Source organism: Cololabis saira, chromosome 1 (genome assembly GCF_033807715.1).
Source record: "Cololabis saira isolate AMF1-May2022 chromosome 1, fColSai1.1, whole genome shotgun sequence".
Taxonomy (NCBI): Eukaryota; Metazoa; Chordata; class Actinopteri; order Beloniformes; family Belonidae; genus Cololabis; species Cololabis saira.
Window position 1 is genome coordinate 38,000,653 of NC_084587.1, and position 20,007 is coordinate 38,020,659.

General features: G+C 41.1%; 1 protein-coding gene across 1 annotated transcript in view; it reads right to left on the reverse strand.

Annotated features, from left to right (window-relative positions):
• Nucleotides 1-20,007, reverse strand: part of LOC133444511 (E3 ubiquitin-protein ligase SMURF2-like) — a 73,540-nt gene that overhangs the window by 10,422 nt on the left and 43,111 nt on the right. The window contains exons 4-12 of the mRNA XM_061722355.1: nucleotides 17,385-17,518; nucleotides 14,967-15,032; nucleotides 13,041-13,125; nucleotides 12,583-12,666; nucleotides 10,622-10,833; nucleotides 7,436-7,520; nucleotides 6,333-6,491; nucleotides 5,431-5,487; nucleotides 412-625 (exon numbers count right to left, since the gene is read on the reverse strand). Coding sequence (XP_061578339.1) covers nucleotides 412-625; nucleotides 5,431-5,487; nucleotides 6,333-6,491; nucleotides 7,436-7,520; nucleotides 10,622-10,833; nucleotides 12,583-12,666; nucleotides 13,041-13,125; nucleotides 14,967-15,032; nucleotides 17,385-17,518 — 1,096 coding nt within the window. The remainder of the gene's footprint in view (nucleotides 1-411; nucleotides 626-5,430; nucleotides 5,488-6,332; nucleotides 6,492-7,435; nucleotides 7,521-10,621; nucleotides 10,834-12,582; nucleotides 12,667-13,040; nucleotides 13,126-14,966; nucleotides 15,033-17,384; nucleotides 17,519-20,007) is intronic.

A 20,007-nucleotide genomic window follows, 5' to 3' on the forward strand; every position in this document is an offset into this window, starting at 1 on the left:
CTTTGCACGTCAGAACATATCTGATATTTCAAAGTTGGATATGCAACTTTATGTGTGGTATACAAATTTGTGGTATGTTTTCTGCAGTTACGTTTTCATTCGTGTGTTCGGATGCCCCACAGATGTTTTCTTGTATGGCTTAAAGCACAACGAGTTTTTTTTTTTTGCAGGACTTTTACATCAATTCAAATCAATCTATTAATGAACCTTTGCTCCTCTTAAGTTTAACATTGCAGAGAAATAAAGGTTCATATACACAGCAATTTGCAATTGAAGAACATACAAGAACGCTATGTTGTAAGTCAAGTTTTAGACAGTTTTTTTAAAGAATTATACTCATGTGTATGTGAAAGTGGTCCTCCTCCTCTTCCTCCTCCTCCTCCATTCAAGCGTGCTGATTTGATTTCTCACCTCAAAGATCTCCTCCCGGCTGACCTCGATGCGGCAGTGGCCAGCCTGTGGTTGGTGCTGTGCAAGCTCTTGTCGCAGGATCTTCAGCTTCTGCACCAGGTCTCTTTTGTATTTGGGCACCGTCAGGCACTCTGCCTCTTCGGGTAACTGGGCCGGGGACACGGCTTGCTGAGGAGCCCCAGGACCACCCTGGTCCTTCAATGGAGTTGGATGGCTGGAGTAGAAAAGGTAAAACATGAAGATTGAGATGAGGCACAAGAAAAAGCAGATAGGGAAGGGACACGAGAACAGATTTGTCAGTATGATCAATCCCATACTCAAACAGCTGTTTAAATACATTTGACCAAAGCTGCTCCTTCAATTTATGATATCAAAGCTGACAGCTGTTGTGGAAATGCTGAGGTTTGTTAATTTCTGTCATTCACAGCTTTTACTCTTGAGAATCTAACAGACTGATAGAAGGACAGATGGACGTGCTGTACAGGGAATTCCCAAACATTTCATATCATGTTTCCTCCAAACACCGAGCTCTGGAGTTTTGTAAGAAGTTCCCCCCTCTGGCCCTGAAATTCAAAATTACTCAAGCCCTGACTAAATCTGATCCAGCCCTTTGAACACATGGATCTTTTGACCGAAACCTTTGGTAAAGATCCAGGAAACCAGGAAAGACACAGAGCGGGAGATAAACCTTAAGCAAGCAGAGAAGAAAAGAGAAGGAAGGATCGAGGACCTGACACCTCGGACTAGCTTAGCTAAACAGCTGAATTTCATTTTCTCTCATTCTCTCCATCACACATTTAAAAAAAAAAAAGTTTTATTTTCTCGAAATCATAACTCAAGTCATGTGTTGTCATCTGTCTCTATTCCATAATATTCATACCTCCTATCTAAAAAAAGAGACACTGGACTTCTATCATCTGACCACTGGCGCTGCCACCTTTCCTCATATTTCAATGTAGAACCAAAAGAAAAGCACACATTTTTCTGTAAATTTGTCATTCAAACTCGTCTCCACCAGCATAACACTATAAATGCCCTCCTGTCCACTAATTACAGTCTGACAAAAGTGGAATTCAGTCTGTGTTCAGAGTTCATGTTGTGTTGCAGACTTGTTTTGCAGCTCATCACTTTTCAGACAACAAAGTGAGAGCTTTATCTGATTTTGAACTCATGCCTTTTCTTGAGTTATTTTGTAAGAAAGAATCAGATGGAGTCTGGACAAAGGTGATCTTTCTAGCTCTGGCCCCCGTCAGCCCACACTGTGGTGTTGGTGGTGAAAGGCCTGGGTGGGCCTCATAAAAACACAGTCTTTCCCTTCAGCAGGACACCAAACCTAATTTTCCCTCAAGGAGACGCTGAGCCAGCAGAGGACTTCTTTACAAGAGGCTACTGTCCTCCGGTGGGAGTGGACCATTAATGCTGCTACACGCCAGACAAAGGCAGCGCACCAGGAGGTATGGATTGATATGCATCCTGGTAGGGGGGCTCTTTAAGGCAGCAACACATAGCCATCAATTAATGCCAACAACGGTATGCCAGAGTTCTCTGGTTCATTGAGCTGAAAAACTGAAATGCTCCTCTCCATCTATTTGGGTTCTGCAAACTAAATTGCTGCAGTGTATCCCTGTATAATCAAGTCACCCGCTATTTATTTTATTGGCAAGTACTAGGACTTCTAGCATGTTAAAGAACGGGTGAGACTGCTGCAGAGCAGTATTAAAAACCACTTTGGGAGAAGAGATGCCTTTGAACAAAGTGGAATGATTTCTTGCTGGCAAGAAGACTCAAGAACCATATAATAAAGCATCACTTTGGTGCGCTCTTTCTCAAGAGGGTACAGTGCAATTACAAATAGGTTTCAACACAGTTTATCGTCTCGAGTTTCCAAATAGGATAAGCTGTAAATATCCGAGGGTGAATATAGAAAATACAAACACAAAAAGAAAATATTTTCTGTGCCAAGAGAGAAATACTATAGTGAAATATTATAATTAGACAGAAGTCACAACAGACCTCCCATACTTTTTGTGGACCTGCAGCGTGTCTGCTCTGAGGGTTTATGCACAAGGGCGGAAAACTGAATGTGTTTGGTCAAGAAAGTGCACTTTCTTCTTTCATTCAAAAGCAGGCACAGGTGGGGTGTAATGGGTGTTGACTAAGTATAGCGGTGTTAAAGCCACACCAGCCATCTCAACACTAACCCAGAGAATAAATGAGCCCTGAAGTCTGCTCAGATGTACAATTAACACTTTCCTAAAATACAGAAGACAATAGCAAGAAAAGACAAAAAATGCTAGTGAAAGCATAGTGTCCATGATTATTTTCCAAATGCAAAGCTCCAAAATCTGCTTCTCCAAAAAATATATAATTAGTAGGAAATCAGATACACACAGACTGTGGTGACAAAAATGCTTACAGAGTAAAATGTTACGTGTGTCATTTAAAGAGTACAAAATTTGGAAATTTTGTGTTCCAGTCCAAATCAAATTTTTCTGCATACTTTGCTGCGGATATAGATAACTGGAATAATAATCTTTATAGAATAAAAAGAGACATGTTAAATTTAGTGTGCATTTCATTGAGTTTCTAAATAAAGCAGGATTTAAATGTTTTCTCCTCTTTTCACTTTTTTTTCACTCCCCTCTTATTATCCCACAGGTAGCAGGTAAACAGAACATGTTCCCTGTTGTATACCGTTTAGAAAAATGCCCTTTAGTGGGCTGAGAAGGCACATGTTGAACATATATGCACAGGATTATGCCCATCTTTTCATCCATTATTACTACCATTCATCTTCTGCATATTAAATACAGTGTACCACTCATTTATAGTGTACTAATGTAATCAGCACTTCTTAAAACATAAATGCAAATATTGATATAGACGCCATGAAGATTTACAACTTGGCAGGGAAAATACCTACTCGTACCCACTAAAACCAAATCCAGCACAACCTAAAAATACCTTCAGCAAAGCTGATGTAATCTTTCAGACATACACTTTGTGCTGGTGCGAGGAAGGACGCCAAGTATGGGAGAGACAGTGCGGCAGACCGCAGTAATGCAGCTGTGTCTGAAAGTCTGAGAATTAAGGCTTCACAAGTTGAGGTCAAAGGCAACGAGACCGTCTGACTGATATTTAAATCAGGTGTACTGGAGGATCAGAATACTGAGGTGCCAACTGTACAACTGTACTGAGCAGAAATACATCTGTTTTGTGCATTTAATCTTGCTGACCCAAAAAAAAAAAAATTTGAGCAGGATAAAACAAAATGCTGCAAAATAAGTAGTGCTTTAACAAAAGTAAGGCTTTATCCTACTAAAAAAGATCTGCTGTTGGTGGAGAAAACTAAATAAATGCTGTAAACCAGTCCAACGATACAGTGCCCCTTGCAATCAATTGGTTTTCTGCATTAAGGTGCCATAAAATGGGATCTTCATCCAACTCCCAATAAAGGACAACAGAACATGCTTAAGCTGCAAGCACATAAAAAATAATAATTGATCATTTATTTATTTAAGACGCCCATTAAATATTCATTATTGGATGAAAAAGTAAGTAAAGATAGCTGGTTTAATATCCTTAACACTTTCAATGCCTCAGGATCAGACCTGTGCCTGAGGGTTTTCACCATTCCTCTTTACAGAAGTGCTTCAACCCAGACAGTTATATGGAGGATTTGGGGGTGGTTGGCTCTTTTGAGATCAATCCACAGCATCTCTATTAAATATTAGCTCTATGGGTATTCATGAATAGAGCAGTGCAGCTGAGTTTTGGTCATGTGGTACAGATTGGAGCAGGCAACTTCTGACCTAGCTGGTGTTTCCTTAAAGGTATTGTGACATCATTTTTAACATGCTTTTAACACTATTAAAAGTCTTGGCCAACATCCCTCAAATGTGTCTAAAAGAGTGTAACAAGAAAAACTTCACTCTAGTACTCCATTCCTGGCTTTTTATTACAGTGTTTTTTTGCGCCGTGAAAAACGCTTCCTTTTGCCCCTTTCCTGTCAATCATTGCTCCGCTCCTCCTCCAAACCTCCTCCTCCAGCCATACGCTCACAGCGGCGTCGGAGAGTTAAGCCGGGAGCGACAGGCGAAGCATGCACGGAAAAGCAGCAGGGAGAACCACAGCAAACAATCATAAAAATAAAGGCATGCAAGCAGCAGTGTCCCCTTGTCTTAAGTCCAGTCAGTGGCCGCGGGTCTTCTTAGCAGTTTTCCTCCGGTGATTAGAACAGAAGAGGCTCTAAACAGCTCCGTGTTAAGCCTCATTTATGGTTCCGCGTTAAATCGACGCAGAGCCTACGCCGTAGGGTTCAGCGTACCGAGCGCGTCGCCGCGTAACCCTACGCCGTAGGTTCTGCGTCGGTGTAACGCGGAACCATAAATCAGCCATTATGGTGCACTGGAGAGGAGAGGAGGCAGGGAGCTGGGTGGAGGGGGCGGTGATTTAGCGGGTCGTTACGTAACGATCCGCCACCAAACCACATGCGCCGTTTTTGCATAGTTATGCGGAAAATCCCAGAAAGCACACAATACACTGAATGTTAAAAGTTTGTTGTTTTTTGGGTGTAATTGATGTCAAGACACCCAACAAAACACAAAAAATCTAGAAAAATGTGTTTTTCATGTCACAATACCTTTAAGGTATGAAATGACGGGGTGGACTTGGATTTTTCACACACTTACTGCAGTTTGGCTCTGTTTTTGTGAAATTAATTATGGCAAAGGGTCAAGTTTTGCTCTTCATTTGGGGTAGTATTTATTTAATTTTAAGACGAGCCATAAAACTTTAGAATTGAAAGAGGATGTGCTTTCTTTCTCACATAAACGTTACTGCTAAAACACCTACATTTACTGCTGGGTTAGTAGGTTCTGCGTGTTGATTACACTGCTCATATACATATTACAAAACATGAAAAGTAGGACAATTTATAAAGTGAATTTTAACTCCTGTATTTGGATGTACAATATTTGTGTGTGTCAGAGCGTGTGTGTGTGTGTGTGTGTATGTTACCTGAGGTTAGTGTTTTGGCTGTCCATGGCCACACGGGAACCATTCGGACTCGGGTTGCTGGAGAAAAGAGGAGAAAACAAAAGCAAAGACAAAATAAATAAATGTAGTCAGGATGGGATGAAAACAGAAACATTCACAAGAAGGGACCAGGAGAAAAACGGACGAAATACAAGGAGACAAAGACATATGATAAAAGACCATTTAGCAGAAAAATAAATACAATCGCAGAGGAGACAGACAGAAGGAGATTAAAAAAAGAAACATTTCAGAAGAAAATTTGGAAACAAAAAGACAATGCGAGTAAAAAGATGACATTGTTAATGGGAATATATAAATAAAGATGAAAGAAGGCCATCAGTAGATACATAAAGCAAACATATGGAAGGGAAAGTGACAAAGAGGAAGAAAACAGAATAATTTGGTGAGACAAACAGGATACAGGCAGGATAGCTTGCTTGTATGATCATCTTAAATCAAATAATTACATTTTACATATTACACAACTTTGCAAACTTATCAAGGAATCACATAAACAAAACTACTTGATGCTGATATTCTGATATTCTGTTGTATATTCTCCAACAAAAAAAAAGCAAAAAAACTGCGCGCCATCTTCCAGCGGTTTGGCTTTATGCTTTACCACAGTTGTCTCCTCGAACATGGGCATCTGTTGCTTATGTTGCTTAAGATTACCTGGTTTCCAATTTGTTTGCCTACTTGTATTCTCTCTCGTTCTGCTTTTAACAGTTCAACAACAACAGCAGATGATCATTGAAAGGTAATGTCAGAACAGGGGAGAGAAAAAAAACCTAATATTTGTTGCAAATGTATCTAATCCTCAACCATGATGTTGCCCTGAGATGTTTGGTTGTGTGGGCTTTGAGAATGATTGAGTCACTCACTTGAGCACTAGATGTAGGTTAGCAGATAGCCGTGGGTCGGTGAACTGCGTTGTACGATTGTTGTGATCAACAAAGTAGACACGGCCTGTAGCAGTGTTTCTGATCTCCCAGCCTGGTGGCAACGGGCCCAGCTCTTCACAGTTTACGTTACTCAAATCCCTGCGCAAAATACAAAAAAATATTCACACTGCATTAATAGTAGGCCAACTGACCAAATGGCCCAAAATACTGGATAATTAATGACACACTGAATAAAACAACTGAGAAAATTTCCTCTTAGTCTTAATACTTGAGTGCTGAGCCATCACACCGTCAGCTCGTTTTACCGACACGCCATCAAAGACACCCTGGTGTCCTCATTTATACAGTTCAGATTTTATATTTGTACAATATCCCTGTAGGATGTGATGTACTATTGACCATTTTTCTTAATTTCAGAGGCAGGTCGAGCTAAGTTGGATCACAGAACTGGATCTTTTTTTGCATAGCTACAATTAAACTTAACTTCTCAGCAACATCAAGCCTTTTTTAACAGTATGAGCCAAATGAAAGAAGAAAAAAAAAACAGTATTTTTAGAAACGGGATAAGTAATACAAATGTCTATCAACCTGAAATGAATTATCAAGTGATGGTAATTCACTTTTGGACACAGACGCTTTTGCATTCAGTCCCTAATGCTTCAGTCATGTCATTATTTTAGCAGTCCTATTCAAAATGTCTGAATCCAGACGCTGGTGCTTTGAGTCAAATGTCAGAAGTATGCGCCTCATTACAGAGAAGGACCTAAGACACGGCCAAAAATGTAATGATATTGTGTTGCCTTGGATCTGACAACTATTAAGAATTGAAAATACAAAAATGGCAATGAATTGAGAAGTTAGGCCTTACAAGTCCAAGCAAGTCCAGTCAAATCCAGCAAAGCTGGTAAATGTCAAATTGTATATGAGAATTTTAACTACAAAAACACTGAGCACTGTGTTACATTTAACAGAATATTGCAAATTCCAGTGCAATTATGGTCACAATTACATAGCTGAATAACCATCATTAAAAGTACAAATCTGCAGAATGCTGGTAAAGTACAGGAACATAAAAGAGTTACCTGGGTACCCGCGGGTCATGCCAAGTGCTGACTCCAGTCTGCGTATGGAGGAAGTAGACCTGGCCCTGCTGGGTTGTTCTTTGCTCTAAAACAGAAATTCATTTGATGTAAAGTATGGCAAAGTATGAAGGATACACTCTTGAATCTACATTGTATTGCAAACCCTACGTTAACCTTCCCTAAGCCAGACTATCCAATTCCAAAACAATTGTGATTTGGTGTTTCAAAATCATAACTGCAAGTGTCTTGACTGTCATGTGAATGGGATATTCCTCTGAAAAGACACACATGTGGACCAGATACCTGTCAGCATCTGTCAGTTGTATCAGCATCAATAGAAAACATCATATTTGTCAGACCTCATTGAGCAGGAGGGTTAACTTAGGCAGGACTCAAACAGTTCAGGATGTGAAACGAACACAGGCGTTATCAGTGACATTTTACTCCCGAGGATGGGAAAGAGTTGACAAGCCAAATATGAAAACGTCCAGAGGAAAATTGCTGGTGATGCAGGAGATGAAGTGGGTGGCGGATCTATGCTGAATTCACGCTGGCTTTACGTAGCGACTTCCCCCAAATTCCCCCCAAATCGTGTTGCTCGACTAAGATTTGGATGTTAAATGTGGGGTACCTGCCAAAAGGAAAAGGGGCTTCAGACTCGTACCTTATTAGTGCAACAATAGGTGAATTTTTGCAAATAGGTGTGGTTATTAATGTATATTCTCAAGTTACCGTAATTCTTCACAACACTCCCGGCCTAACTTCCAACTGGCACTACTTATTTCCTACCCACCTCCTATCCTTTTTTCCCCTCCTCATACATTCCCTCTCTTCTCTCACCACACCCACTGAGTAGTTCAGAGAGTTCAGCTGAGGAAGACGGTTCTTGAGTTGTTGGGCATCAGTGACTCATTCTGTCCGATGTCAACCACTCTCAGTGGATACAGCCGGACCTTTCTAAAGGGGGAACAGGTCCAATGATGCCATTCTGAATCACTGGTGCACACAGCCACACTCCAACAATTCATTTTACAGACTCTGCAGGTATTGTATGGTGCACTGTGGCTGACTGAGAATTACACTTTCTGAAGAAAGAAACTGTACAGAATAGTTTCTATGTTGCTAAATATACCAATATAGCTTGTCCGTTATGGTTATCCGTATTCTGTATGTCAATTTGAAGTGGCTTCTGCAGATAAAACAATGACATTTAAACAATCAGATTCTTATTTTTGGGGGGGGAAATACTATTCTTCAAAGTCAAACAGGGAAAACTGCAAAGGAAAAGAGGGAATATAAGACAAACCAAGTGATGAGGTGTGCTTTGTTAGAGTACACTGGGAAGATGGGAGGTTGCAGGAGACTAAAGGTTGCCGTCTCGAAACCGCATACTGTATACTAAAGTAAACCACAGCACACCAGTTAAGCAATTATTGTTAGCATGCCATCGTAAAAGCAGTTTTGCTGCAGCACTACTGGAAGACTTCTGCAGAGACTGCTCTAATGACACTGCATTATGGGATAAGGTTTGTGAGGTACACCGCATCCGTATATCACCATCTTGTTATTTTTTATCATTCTGTACATCGTGCATTTGCACAATTAATGTTTTAAGTGATTTTATAAACAGTCTGAATGAGCCAAAAGACAAGACAGTAGTAAAAAAAAAAAAAAATTATTTAAAGTCCTGATTAACTTTAATACGCCATTATGTTGATGCATTTTATATATGTTTTTACTATAAATCCTCTATACATCAGTAACTACATAAAGCATTTTCATAATTTGAAATACTGGCATTGTCAACTTTGAACATGCCTATGCCATCAGGACAGGAAAAAGAAATCTATGCAAAAAAGAAAAAAAAAGGTCCAGGTAGCCGCATGGCTTCATGCCTTTTTCCACAACACGAGTCCAACCTTTAGCGCCCTGGTGAATGGAGGACTTTTTTTTGCTCAATTAGCACTTTAGATTAAGTAGTTTTCTTTAGGCTACCATTAGTTCTGATTACATTATGCTTGTGGAAACGCTCCAGGTTTCATTATTAAATATCATCCGGAATTCTACTGTTGATCCTCTTCACTTAATTTTCAATAAATGTTTAAGGGATCTCTATTCACACTTTTTCCTGACCTGACTTTTTCCTTGAAGATGAAAGCTTGATCATTACCTTTACTGGATTTAATAATGAATTAAAACAGTTCTTTACCCAATTCTAGTAGTTTCAGAACTACTTAGTTGCTTTGTTTGCTTGATGCAGAGCAATAATTACACGGTTCTGAAACAGAGTAAAGGCGGATTTATGGTTCGGTGTTACAGCAACGCAGAGCCTACGGCGTAGGGGACACGGCGACGCACACCGTACGGTAAAGGCTGATTTATGGTTCCGCGGTACACTACGCCGTAGGCTACGCCGTAACCCTGCGGCATAGTGATGGGTTAAAGGGAGAGGTCTCATTTCAGGGCGTTTCATAAAATGTATACTGACAAATAAAGAGTATTTACATTTGTTCTCCCACAGTCCAAAGACAAGTATCTTAGGTTGATTGACGATTCTAAATTGCCCGTTTGAGCGTGCATGGTTGTTTGTCTATATATGGCGATGGACTGGCTACCTGTCCAGGGTGTACCCCTGCATCGTGCCTGTAATGAGCTGGGATAGGCTCCGGCAGACCCCCCCAAGCCTGAACATTAAACGTGTATAGAAAATGGATGGATCATCTTTTTCATGACCATGGGAAGAGTCTTCTGATTTTGTTGTTATACAACTTGTTGCCAGCTGAAAAACAAAAGCTGCTTACTAGCCACCATTCGCTCTTACGCTCTCTCTTTAAGTAAATAAATGTTAAAGCCAATAAACTCAAACAATCTTCATACACTACAAGTTTTGGAAACCTTGTAACTTCAAAGGATGTTTAACATTTATTCCCACGTCAGTTCTGTAAGGCCCTTTTATCACCTAAAAAAATCATCCATCCGTCTCAAAACCACCAACATGTCAATTCTCAATTTTTTAAGCAGGAGTTTATTGCAGCAATCTAACACGGTTAAATATAGAATGAAACCGAAGCTATTTAAAACATTGTTTTGCTGTTTTTAAACTGAACATTAAGTCAGTGACAATGAGTTAAAGAAGTGTTGAGAAAGTGTGCAGAAGTGTGAGAGTATCATTGATCCGTGTCTCACCATAGCCCTCTGGCAGGTCAGGCGGCGTATGCAGGTGTGTTCGACTCATGTAGTTCCGATGCCGCTGTGATCGAACCCGTCTCTCCTGTACACGCTGTTCACCCGGAGGGCCACTGGCCACAGCCCCATTCACAGGCGTCATCACCGGTGTGTTCTCATCAACCACACAGCTCAGCGGACGCCCTGATGGGCTGGAATACTCTGATGCGGGTCTGGGAGAAAATAAAAGTGCTTATATTACTGTGTATAGAGGAGAATTTTCTCTGTCTGAGCTCCTCTGAATACAACTGTTCATTTAGAAAAATGATCCCCCCTTTTAAATTAATATCAGACAAACTGTTTACATGTATATTATTTTGTGAAATAGAAAGTACACACTCTTGGTTAGTCCTCTTATAATGGGACATAATTTTGAGACTTCTACCAGGTCTCAAAATTATATAATTCTAACCTCAGGTAACACAAACATAACATATACTTTATCTATTTAACAAATAACCCAAAATAAAGAAGCACTTTGTGAAAAAATAAGCAATCTCCATTATTCAATAGCTTGTAGAAACATCTTAAAGAAAAAAAACGTATTACATATATTTTCAGATATGTAATCTGAAAATATGTTTTCAGATTACATATTTTGCCCACTTTTTCTAAACTAATAAACACTACACATTTGATAAAGTTTGCCCTGGCTGTAAAATGAATGACTACTCTGAGAAAGACAACAAAAACACATTAGTGCGTGCGTGCGTGCGTGCGTGCGTGCGTGCGTGCGTGCGTGCGTGCGTGCGTGCGTGCGTGCGTGCGTGCGTGCGTGCGTGCGTGCGTGCGTGCGTGCGTGCGTGCGTGCGTGCGTGCGTGCGTGCGTGCGTGCGTGCGTGCGTGCGTGCGTGCGTGCGTGCGTGCGTGCGTGCGTGCGTGCGTGCGTGCGTGCGTGCGTGCGTGCGTGCGTGCGTGCGTGCGTGCGTGCGTGCGTGCGTGCGTGCGTGCGTGCGTGCGTGCGTGCGTGCGTGCGTGCGTGCGTGCGTGCGTGCGTGCGTGCGTGCGTGCGTGCGTGTGTGTGTGTGTAGTGCTGTGTCTAACCACTGTCTGGCTATCCAGAGTTACTGACGCCACAGCTATCTAAAGCCTTGGACCCACAAGCCCTCCACACACTGTTCTCCCACCCATTTCCTCTCTCTTCATGGTCATTTTTTTACCCACCTTTACCTCCGCTTTCCTCTGTCCAGTATTCTTGTTCTTCCAAACTCCCTAGTTTCTAGGGCAGCTTTTACCAAATATGTGTTAAGGACAAAGATCAAACTACACTCTCTCCTATCTACACTGTCCATACCTGCCCTGTACATACCCTCCTATTTTGACTATTCTACCTCCTTCAAAGCCATACCATTTGACCTTCTCACCATTTCAGTAACGAAAGATGTGTAGTCAGAGTGGGTGCGGCGGTGGAGGTTTATTTGCTTATTCCGCTAATGGCTCCAAAGATATAAGCCAAGTAGGAAGGCGACAGTTGTTCCTGCAGCAACAGCCAAGTGAAGCCTGGCTGCCCGACTGACTGGCTAGTCTACTTAGCTGTGTGTGTGTGTGTGTGTGTGTGTGTGTGTGTGTGTGTGTGTGTGTGTGTGTGTGTGTGTGTGTGTATGTATGTCTGTGCGCGTGCAAAAGACCATGTTGGGGTGGGAGACCAACAGACTGTTACTGTTGTGATTTGAAGAGGAAGTGCTCTTGTTGTTTTGTTTTTTTTCCTCCTCTCCCAAAAGCAGAGGCGAGGGAAACTGCAACTACTAGCATTACAATTACACATGAAGTAGTACGCAAGTATAAAATATGTAAGTATGTATGAATATGATTAATGATGTGATTAAAGCTGATAGAAAGCTCCCAAATTTGTTTCAATACATCTGGTGTTCATATGCCACATGGTGTAAATGTCTCTGAGTTTAGCGTGTTTACATACGTACCTGGTGGGTCGATCCCACTGTGTGGTTCGCGTGATGTGGTTCAGGTACTGTATTCTTCCAGAAGCTGTCCTCCTTTCTTCCCAGCTGTTTCATGCAGATATCAAGAAAAAAATGATTAAAGTCATACTTACTCCAAAAAAATATCATCTTACAGTGAAACAAGTACTTTTTCCTCATAATACAACCAATTATGTCATTTTGCAAACTACAGATCAGAGACATAAATATACCCCATTTTTAAACATTCACAATCTGTGATGAACTTGCCTCATTTCCCAATATACAGTATACCATCAAATATTATCAGAAATTACCAAATATACAGCCTGTATATTCACAGACATAATTTGCTTGTTCAATCACAACTACTCAAGAAAATAAAAAAAAAAACCCAGATATTTCAAATCATTAAGATCATTAATAGCAAAGCTTTAAAGAACATCTATGATAAGACTGACCCATCAGGTAGGTCATTGTCAAAAAGACGACTGCAGTCTACCACCGGTCCGCCGGTGCCAATGCGATCTCTGGATTGTAGACTCACTACAGTTGACAAAGACAAGGAACATGGCATATCAGTGACTTTTTACAGCCTATATGGCTAAAGTATATTATCAATATGATTATATCAAGTGTATGATTTATGCCATTAGAGTTCTCCAAATTACACATGCCAAAATCTTCACACACATTCAAAATAAATTAGTTTTTTTCAAAAACCTGGCAAAAGATAGATGTACTATTTAGACCTGTACATGTCACCTATTTTTTAATAATTCAATTCATATTTTTTAGAAAAAAAGTGGGGTTTTTTTGTTTGTTTTTTTAAATAACTCAATTCACATCTTTTCCTCCTTGAGCTGCCCCCTTATCGTGGGAGGGGGTTTGCCAATGATCCTAGGAGCCCAGTTGCCCGGGGCTTTATGCCCCTGGTAGGGTCACCCCAGCAAATAGGTCCTAGGTGAGGAGCCAGACAAAGCGCGGCTCACAAGACCCCATACGGAAAAAAAGAGAAAGGATAACCTTTTCTCTTGCCCAGACGCAGGTCACCAGGGGCCCCCCCTGGAGCCAGGCCTGGGGGTGGAGCTGGATGACGATGGCCGGGCCTGTACCCATGGGGCCTGGCCGGGCACAGCCTGAAAGGACAACTCCAACTACGTCCCGGGTCGAGACGAGAGACAGAGTCTGAGCGGGCCTTGCTCCGTGCCTCCATCGGTGAGGCAGCTGACTGGAGCTGGAGAGTCACCGGATTGAAGAGGATGTCAGAGCTTGGTCCGCTTTGTCGGGTGTAAGTCAGACTTGTTTCCTGTGGGGGTTGGACTCTGCCAAGGAAGCCCTTTATCACCGATTCTGTTCATTACTTTCAAAGACAGAATTTCTAGGCGTAGCTGAGGGGGTCTGGAGGTGGCCTCAGAATTAGGTGTCTGCTTTTCTCTGTTGGCTTCATCCGGCCAAGACCTTCAACTCTCACTGGAGTGGTTTGCAGCCGTATGTGAAGCGATTGGGATGAGAATCAGCACCTCTCAGTCAGAGACCATGGTCCTCAGTTAAAAAAGGGTGGAGTGCTCACTCCGGGGATCAGATCCTGCCCCTAGTGGAGGAGTTTAAGTATCCTGGGGTCTTGCCCACAAGTGAGGGAAGAATGGAGGGGGAGATAAATAGGCGGAGCAGTGTGGCGTCCGCAGTGATGCAGACTCTGCATCGATCTGTCATGGTGAAGAAGGAGCTGAGCCAAAAGGCAAAGCACTCGATTCACCAGTTGGTCTACGTTCCTACCCTCACCTATGGTCACGAGCTGTGGGTAGTGACCAAAAGAATGAGATTGCGAACGCAAGTGGCGGAAATGCGTTTCCTCCGCAGAGTGTCCGGGCTCTCCATTACAGATGGAGGGAGAAGCTCGGTCATCTGGGAGGGGCTCAGAGTAGAGCCGCTGCTCCTTCGCATCAAGAGGAACCAGATGAAGTGACTCGGGCATCTGGCCTCCCTGGTGGCGTCTTCCAGGAGTGTCCCACTGGCAGGAAACCACAGGGAGGACCGGGGACACGCTGAAGGGACTATGGCGCTCGGCTGGCCTGGGAACGCTTCGGTATTTCCCCCAGATGAGCTAGACGAAGTGGCTAGGGAGAGGGAAGTCTGGGCTTCCCTGCTTAGGCTACTGCCCCTACGAACCCAGATCAGTAGAATAAGATGGATGGATGAATTCAAATTTTGATACTTTAGTGTCTCAGCCTAAGCTAAAACATCTTGAGTTTAGAGCTCTCACAGACCATGCTTGGTGGGCATGGTGAATCTACTTCATAAGATAACACAGGCTGATTTGAAAATACTTTTTTCGTAAAAGATACATATAAAAGTAAATGCAACTGAAACTGCATGTTTCTTACCTACTATCTGTCCTCTCACAGTGTCATTGTCATTTGGGCCCAGCTTATTCAGATCTAGTCTCTGATCTGCAAACAACGCAAAACCATCAATTCAATTTCTGCCCCAACTCGGAAATTTTATTTGTCACAATTCTGCAAAGTTTGCAGAGGGATCCTTGAGATACCTAGAATGTTGCAAAAGTTAAACTTAGTTTAACATGTTGTCTTGTTTGTGTATGGACAAGCGGATCTGTTCGGGAGTCTAGACTAAACAGAGAAGGTCTAAGCCTTACATAGTAAAAACCCTAACGATATATCTTTCCTAAAAAAGAGAGGAGGAAAAGACAGAGACAGAACATTTACAGACCTTAACCACAGACACTTACCACATTGATTCCTCAGCACTTAAAAAAAAAACAGTGTACTGCAACAGTCTAAAGTATTGAAATGTAAATGCAGACTCACATGAACAATGTGAGATTAACGGTGGCTTTATTTAGTTTATAAATACCCGTCTCAACATGTATGTGTATGTTTGTGTAAAGTCTTCAGTATCAGAGGTATCATAGTTCACAAATCAGTGAACACCACCAGCCTCTGCATTAACTTGATAAATGATACACTCAAAGAAACAGCTGAGTACAAAGTGAGGCTGTATTACATGTGTAGCAAATTAAGTCATTGTGAAATACTGGCAGTGTGAGTGTTAGTGAGTTTGTGGGTGATGAAGTTAGGCTGATGACTTGCTTCTGTTATACAGCAGGAAGTGGGGCTCATTGTAGAGCCAGACAGACGTCTAGAAAAGTCGACAACTGTGCTGGATTCCCTTTTGCAAGAATGTGCAAGAGCTTGAGTATGTAGGGGAAAAGAAAAAAATGTGTGCATGCTTGTATCCGATGACAAAGTGTAATATGCATATGAATAACAACCTTTGAGAACCAAGGCAATTCCAGTAAATTCTTTTTGTGTATTTGGGTTACTGTGTTATGTTTGTGGCTGTGTGCACACATATCTTGGACAGACCACAGACTAGGCACTATTCATTCTTCAGCTGCACACAGGGTAAGACAAAGGGATAATGTGAGGACCAGCGTCCTGTCCTAAAGCATGTCTCTCTGTCCGCCTCCTGTGGTTGAGGTAAAATATAACTTCTGCTATAGTGGCTGTCCGGTGAGTGACTCTTCTAGAGCCTTATTGGAGTCTACATTAAGGACAAATTTAAGTGGTTGGTGACAGAATTGCATGGTTGTCTGAGTCGCTTTTGTGGCAACAATATCACTATAGTCAGTTTTTTCCCCCCTCTTCCTAGATTAGGAGGGGAACTTTGTAAGTCAAATCTAATTTTGGAGCAAACACGAAAGTTGCTGGAAATAATTCTGAAGGCTTGCATACTGTACTTGGTTTGACAGCCTGGCATAAGTGGCTGTTACAGCTTGAACAACCAAACTGCAGATGCTTGCATACAAAGAACCTATGGAGTCATGGATTCAACAATACAGTGTAAAATATAATAACTACACAAATAATTAATTTGAGACAGACAAACATTTAAGGGTCATGGCTGCACGGAATATAATGAAAAACATGAGAAGGCTGATTTCATGATTAAAAGGGCAGAAATAGAACAGGACATATCTGGGGGAAAAAAAGATTGAACCAAAAGAGAATAAGTAGAAGTAACACTAACTCGACAAAACGGGCAGTTCGGTGTATATGCATCAGCAGCATCTGACTCATGCCATCATAAAGGCTGGGAAAAAAATAAACAAAGACAAAATGAAGAGTCAGAATATTTTGAAAATAAAAAGAGCACAATCTTTGTGGCAACAGTCCAAAGCTGTGTGTAACTGTAAGAATGAATTAGATGTCCTTTGATGCATTATTTAAACAAACAACTTTCTTTTTTTCTTCCTTTGACATAAAGTTGTGTTGCTTTAAAATTAACTGTAGGCGGTAATTTGAGTCCACAGCTTGCTATATTTGTAATGTATTGTGTAAAAGACATTCATGTGTGTTTTAGCCATAAATCATTTAGTAATTCATGGTTAAGACACAAGCAACATACAAGCAGCTGCAGTTATGTGTAAAAGATAGCACTCCATCTTTAATTTCAAAATATGGGGGACTAATGTGGGCAATACTAAGTACCCCTTACTGCTTATATACGATTTTAAAGGGTAATTCTTGATAAATTGATCAACTGGAGATTCAGTTAATCTATTATATTTACTCACATTTGGGTATAGCAGGAAGTCTATCAACTTCAACTCAATTTAATTCTGTACTTTTCTGAAGCCCTCCCATCATTCTCCATTAACATGCCTCACTAACATCTTACAATAAAGCCGGTGTTAACCATGCAGAAAAAAAACAGAGACCAGGCACCAGTGACCTATTTTCAGTGAATGATGAGCAGCACAAAATAAAACAGGTACTTACAGCCTGTGTCTTTGAGTCTGTTGATGGCATTGGAGAGAAGGCGGACACAACCTAGGAAACCTGCACCCTGCTTTTTGTGGATCTTCTTGTGGTTCCACACGCTGATGGTAATGGAATCTGACTTTCCAATGTAACTGACGGGGGAAAAAAGAGAGGAAAAAAAAGTCATACAAAAAAGCAGAGAAGAATGACGACAAGATAGCTGCAACCATGATCAGCTCAAAATGATCCACTGGACCACCCCATTTGTGTACACAAGTGATAAACTTCAAGAATAAACATTTCTTTAATTGACAGGATTTAAATCTTTAAAAAATGTATGAAATGTTAAACATTGGAGTAATGAAGCTTTATGTCATGTCAAAACTGAGAAAAATATATAAATCTTTATTATGCATCTCTTCTGGCTCATTTTAAAATAATTTGTGTGTGTGTGTTCACAGAAACACAGTTGAGGCTTGTCTAACTGCGATGTAACAACAGAGGAAATCCCTGTGTTGTACGCCACCACAGACAGCTTTTGCAGTAAATACACATTTCACACAAATTTAAAATGTGCAATCAGACATTTGCTGACACACATGTAATTACGGTCTAGCAGTCTGCTCTCATGCCAACTCTTTATTACACTGCTTTTTAGTTGCAAAATCTGGGATTTTGCTACTGAACACATTGAAACATTTGGTTATAATATACAAAATGCATTTTGCAAATTGGAGCACTACAACTAAACTGTAACTGACTTGAAAATTGTAACATGTGTCAAAGTTATGTAGTTTCTAGTTACAATCTGGATTAGTACTGATCAGGACACAGCAGAATTGTATCCTCTTTGTTGTCCCCAAGATAGTGATGTGTTGAGGTGTGCTATGATATTATTGTTATATTTACTAACAGTTAGAAAAGGTTTTTGTTTATTTTTCCTAGCTAAAATTAAAGTAAGCAGTTTTATCCCAAGCATCTGTCACACCATATGATGAATGTTTTTGTTTTTCCTTTACTACTTTGGGCAATTCAAAGATGAACTCAACAATGAAGCAAACTGACTGAACAGTTGTGGTAATGGCTTGCACTTTTTATAACACTTGCACTATTGTTCATCTTTGTGAGGCTAGATTTACTTGATTTTTACCTTACGATATGTAGGTATTGCATTGACTTTGTTATTCTTAAATTGGAAGCGCAGATGAACAGAGAAGTGCATTGCCACATTTCAGTTTGATCCCCTACTTATTGTGTGATACGGTGCTGAGGACTAATTTACTGTGCTATCTTTCAACTTGGTCTGGTTGAGACTCACAGGAGGATGTAATCATATCTCCAAGGAATCATTTTAAAGCAAGAATAAAAATAAGAACAGAAATGGCTGACAGGAAAATTAGCGTGTGGTGATAAGAGAACAGAGAAAATATGAGAGGAAGTCCTCACAAAAATTGCTTTTGGCAAACTTATCCTCTAACATTTTATTAATTCATAAGGGACTAGACTGTCTATGTAACTTACTGGCTGTGTACTTTTTTTAAACAATGTCAACATCAGACCAACTCTTCAACCCAAAATTGTTAAAGAAAAAACCCCTCCCTATGCTACAACCAATCAGCTTCAAACCCTCAAGTGTTCTGTTCCAATATTTTTACAAATCAAATGTGACTGTTTATTTCATACATATATAAAAATGTGCCCAGGTCAAAGACATATACAATATTTGTAATTATTTAACACTTTGCATAGAATAGACTATATAGAAACAAAAGGATGGATGCAAGTGATGTGGAATACAGTTAGTGTCCAATAAATTCAATTTAATGAATTATACGTTCACAGTTAAATGTAAAAACAAAGTACTGGGCCGCTCTGTGGTGCAGTGGGTTAACCAAGCGGCTCATACTGAGGCTACAGTCCTCCTGCAGTGGTCGCAGGTTCGAATCCCGGCCTGCGCACCTTTGCTGCATTTCATCCCCAGTCTCTCTCTCTACCCCTTCCTGTCTGCAACTTCAATAAAGGGCCACTAAAGCCAAAATAAATCTTTAAAAAAAAATATTGCAGAATATTTCCATTCTTCAAGACATGAGTTACATAAGCATTCACATTTATTTGTCCATCAGTCTGTTTTTATCAGTGACATTATACTGTTAAGAATACTGATCTACTGATGCCTGTGACACATCTTCAGTGATGTTCCTGGTATCATTGGGTATTTCGGGTCTTTCAACATCATACACCCTCATCCAGGTGACCCAGGACCAATTATCCTTTGTCCAGATGGATAGCCAACTACCACAAGTCCAAGGATCTCCTCTCTCGAGCTCGGCCATCTTGAGGCCCTCTCTGTGCTTTAATGGTGCTGCGGATGGCTATCCTCTTTCTCTATCCTTCAATGTCCAAAATGCTGAAGGTTCTGGCCAAGGAGCAGGCTGTAAAACCTCTTCAACACACCTCCACTGGGAGGCACCTCACTCTCCATCCAGCCTGTTGGAGCCATGTGGCAGCTGCTGAAGATGTGCTCAAGGGATCCTCGCTTGGAACACAGAGAGCCTACTGGTGACTCTGCAATGCCCCATGTGTGGAGGTTAGATGGGCTTGGAAGAATATCAGAGTGCCTGGTAGGTGTGCAACGTTTAGT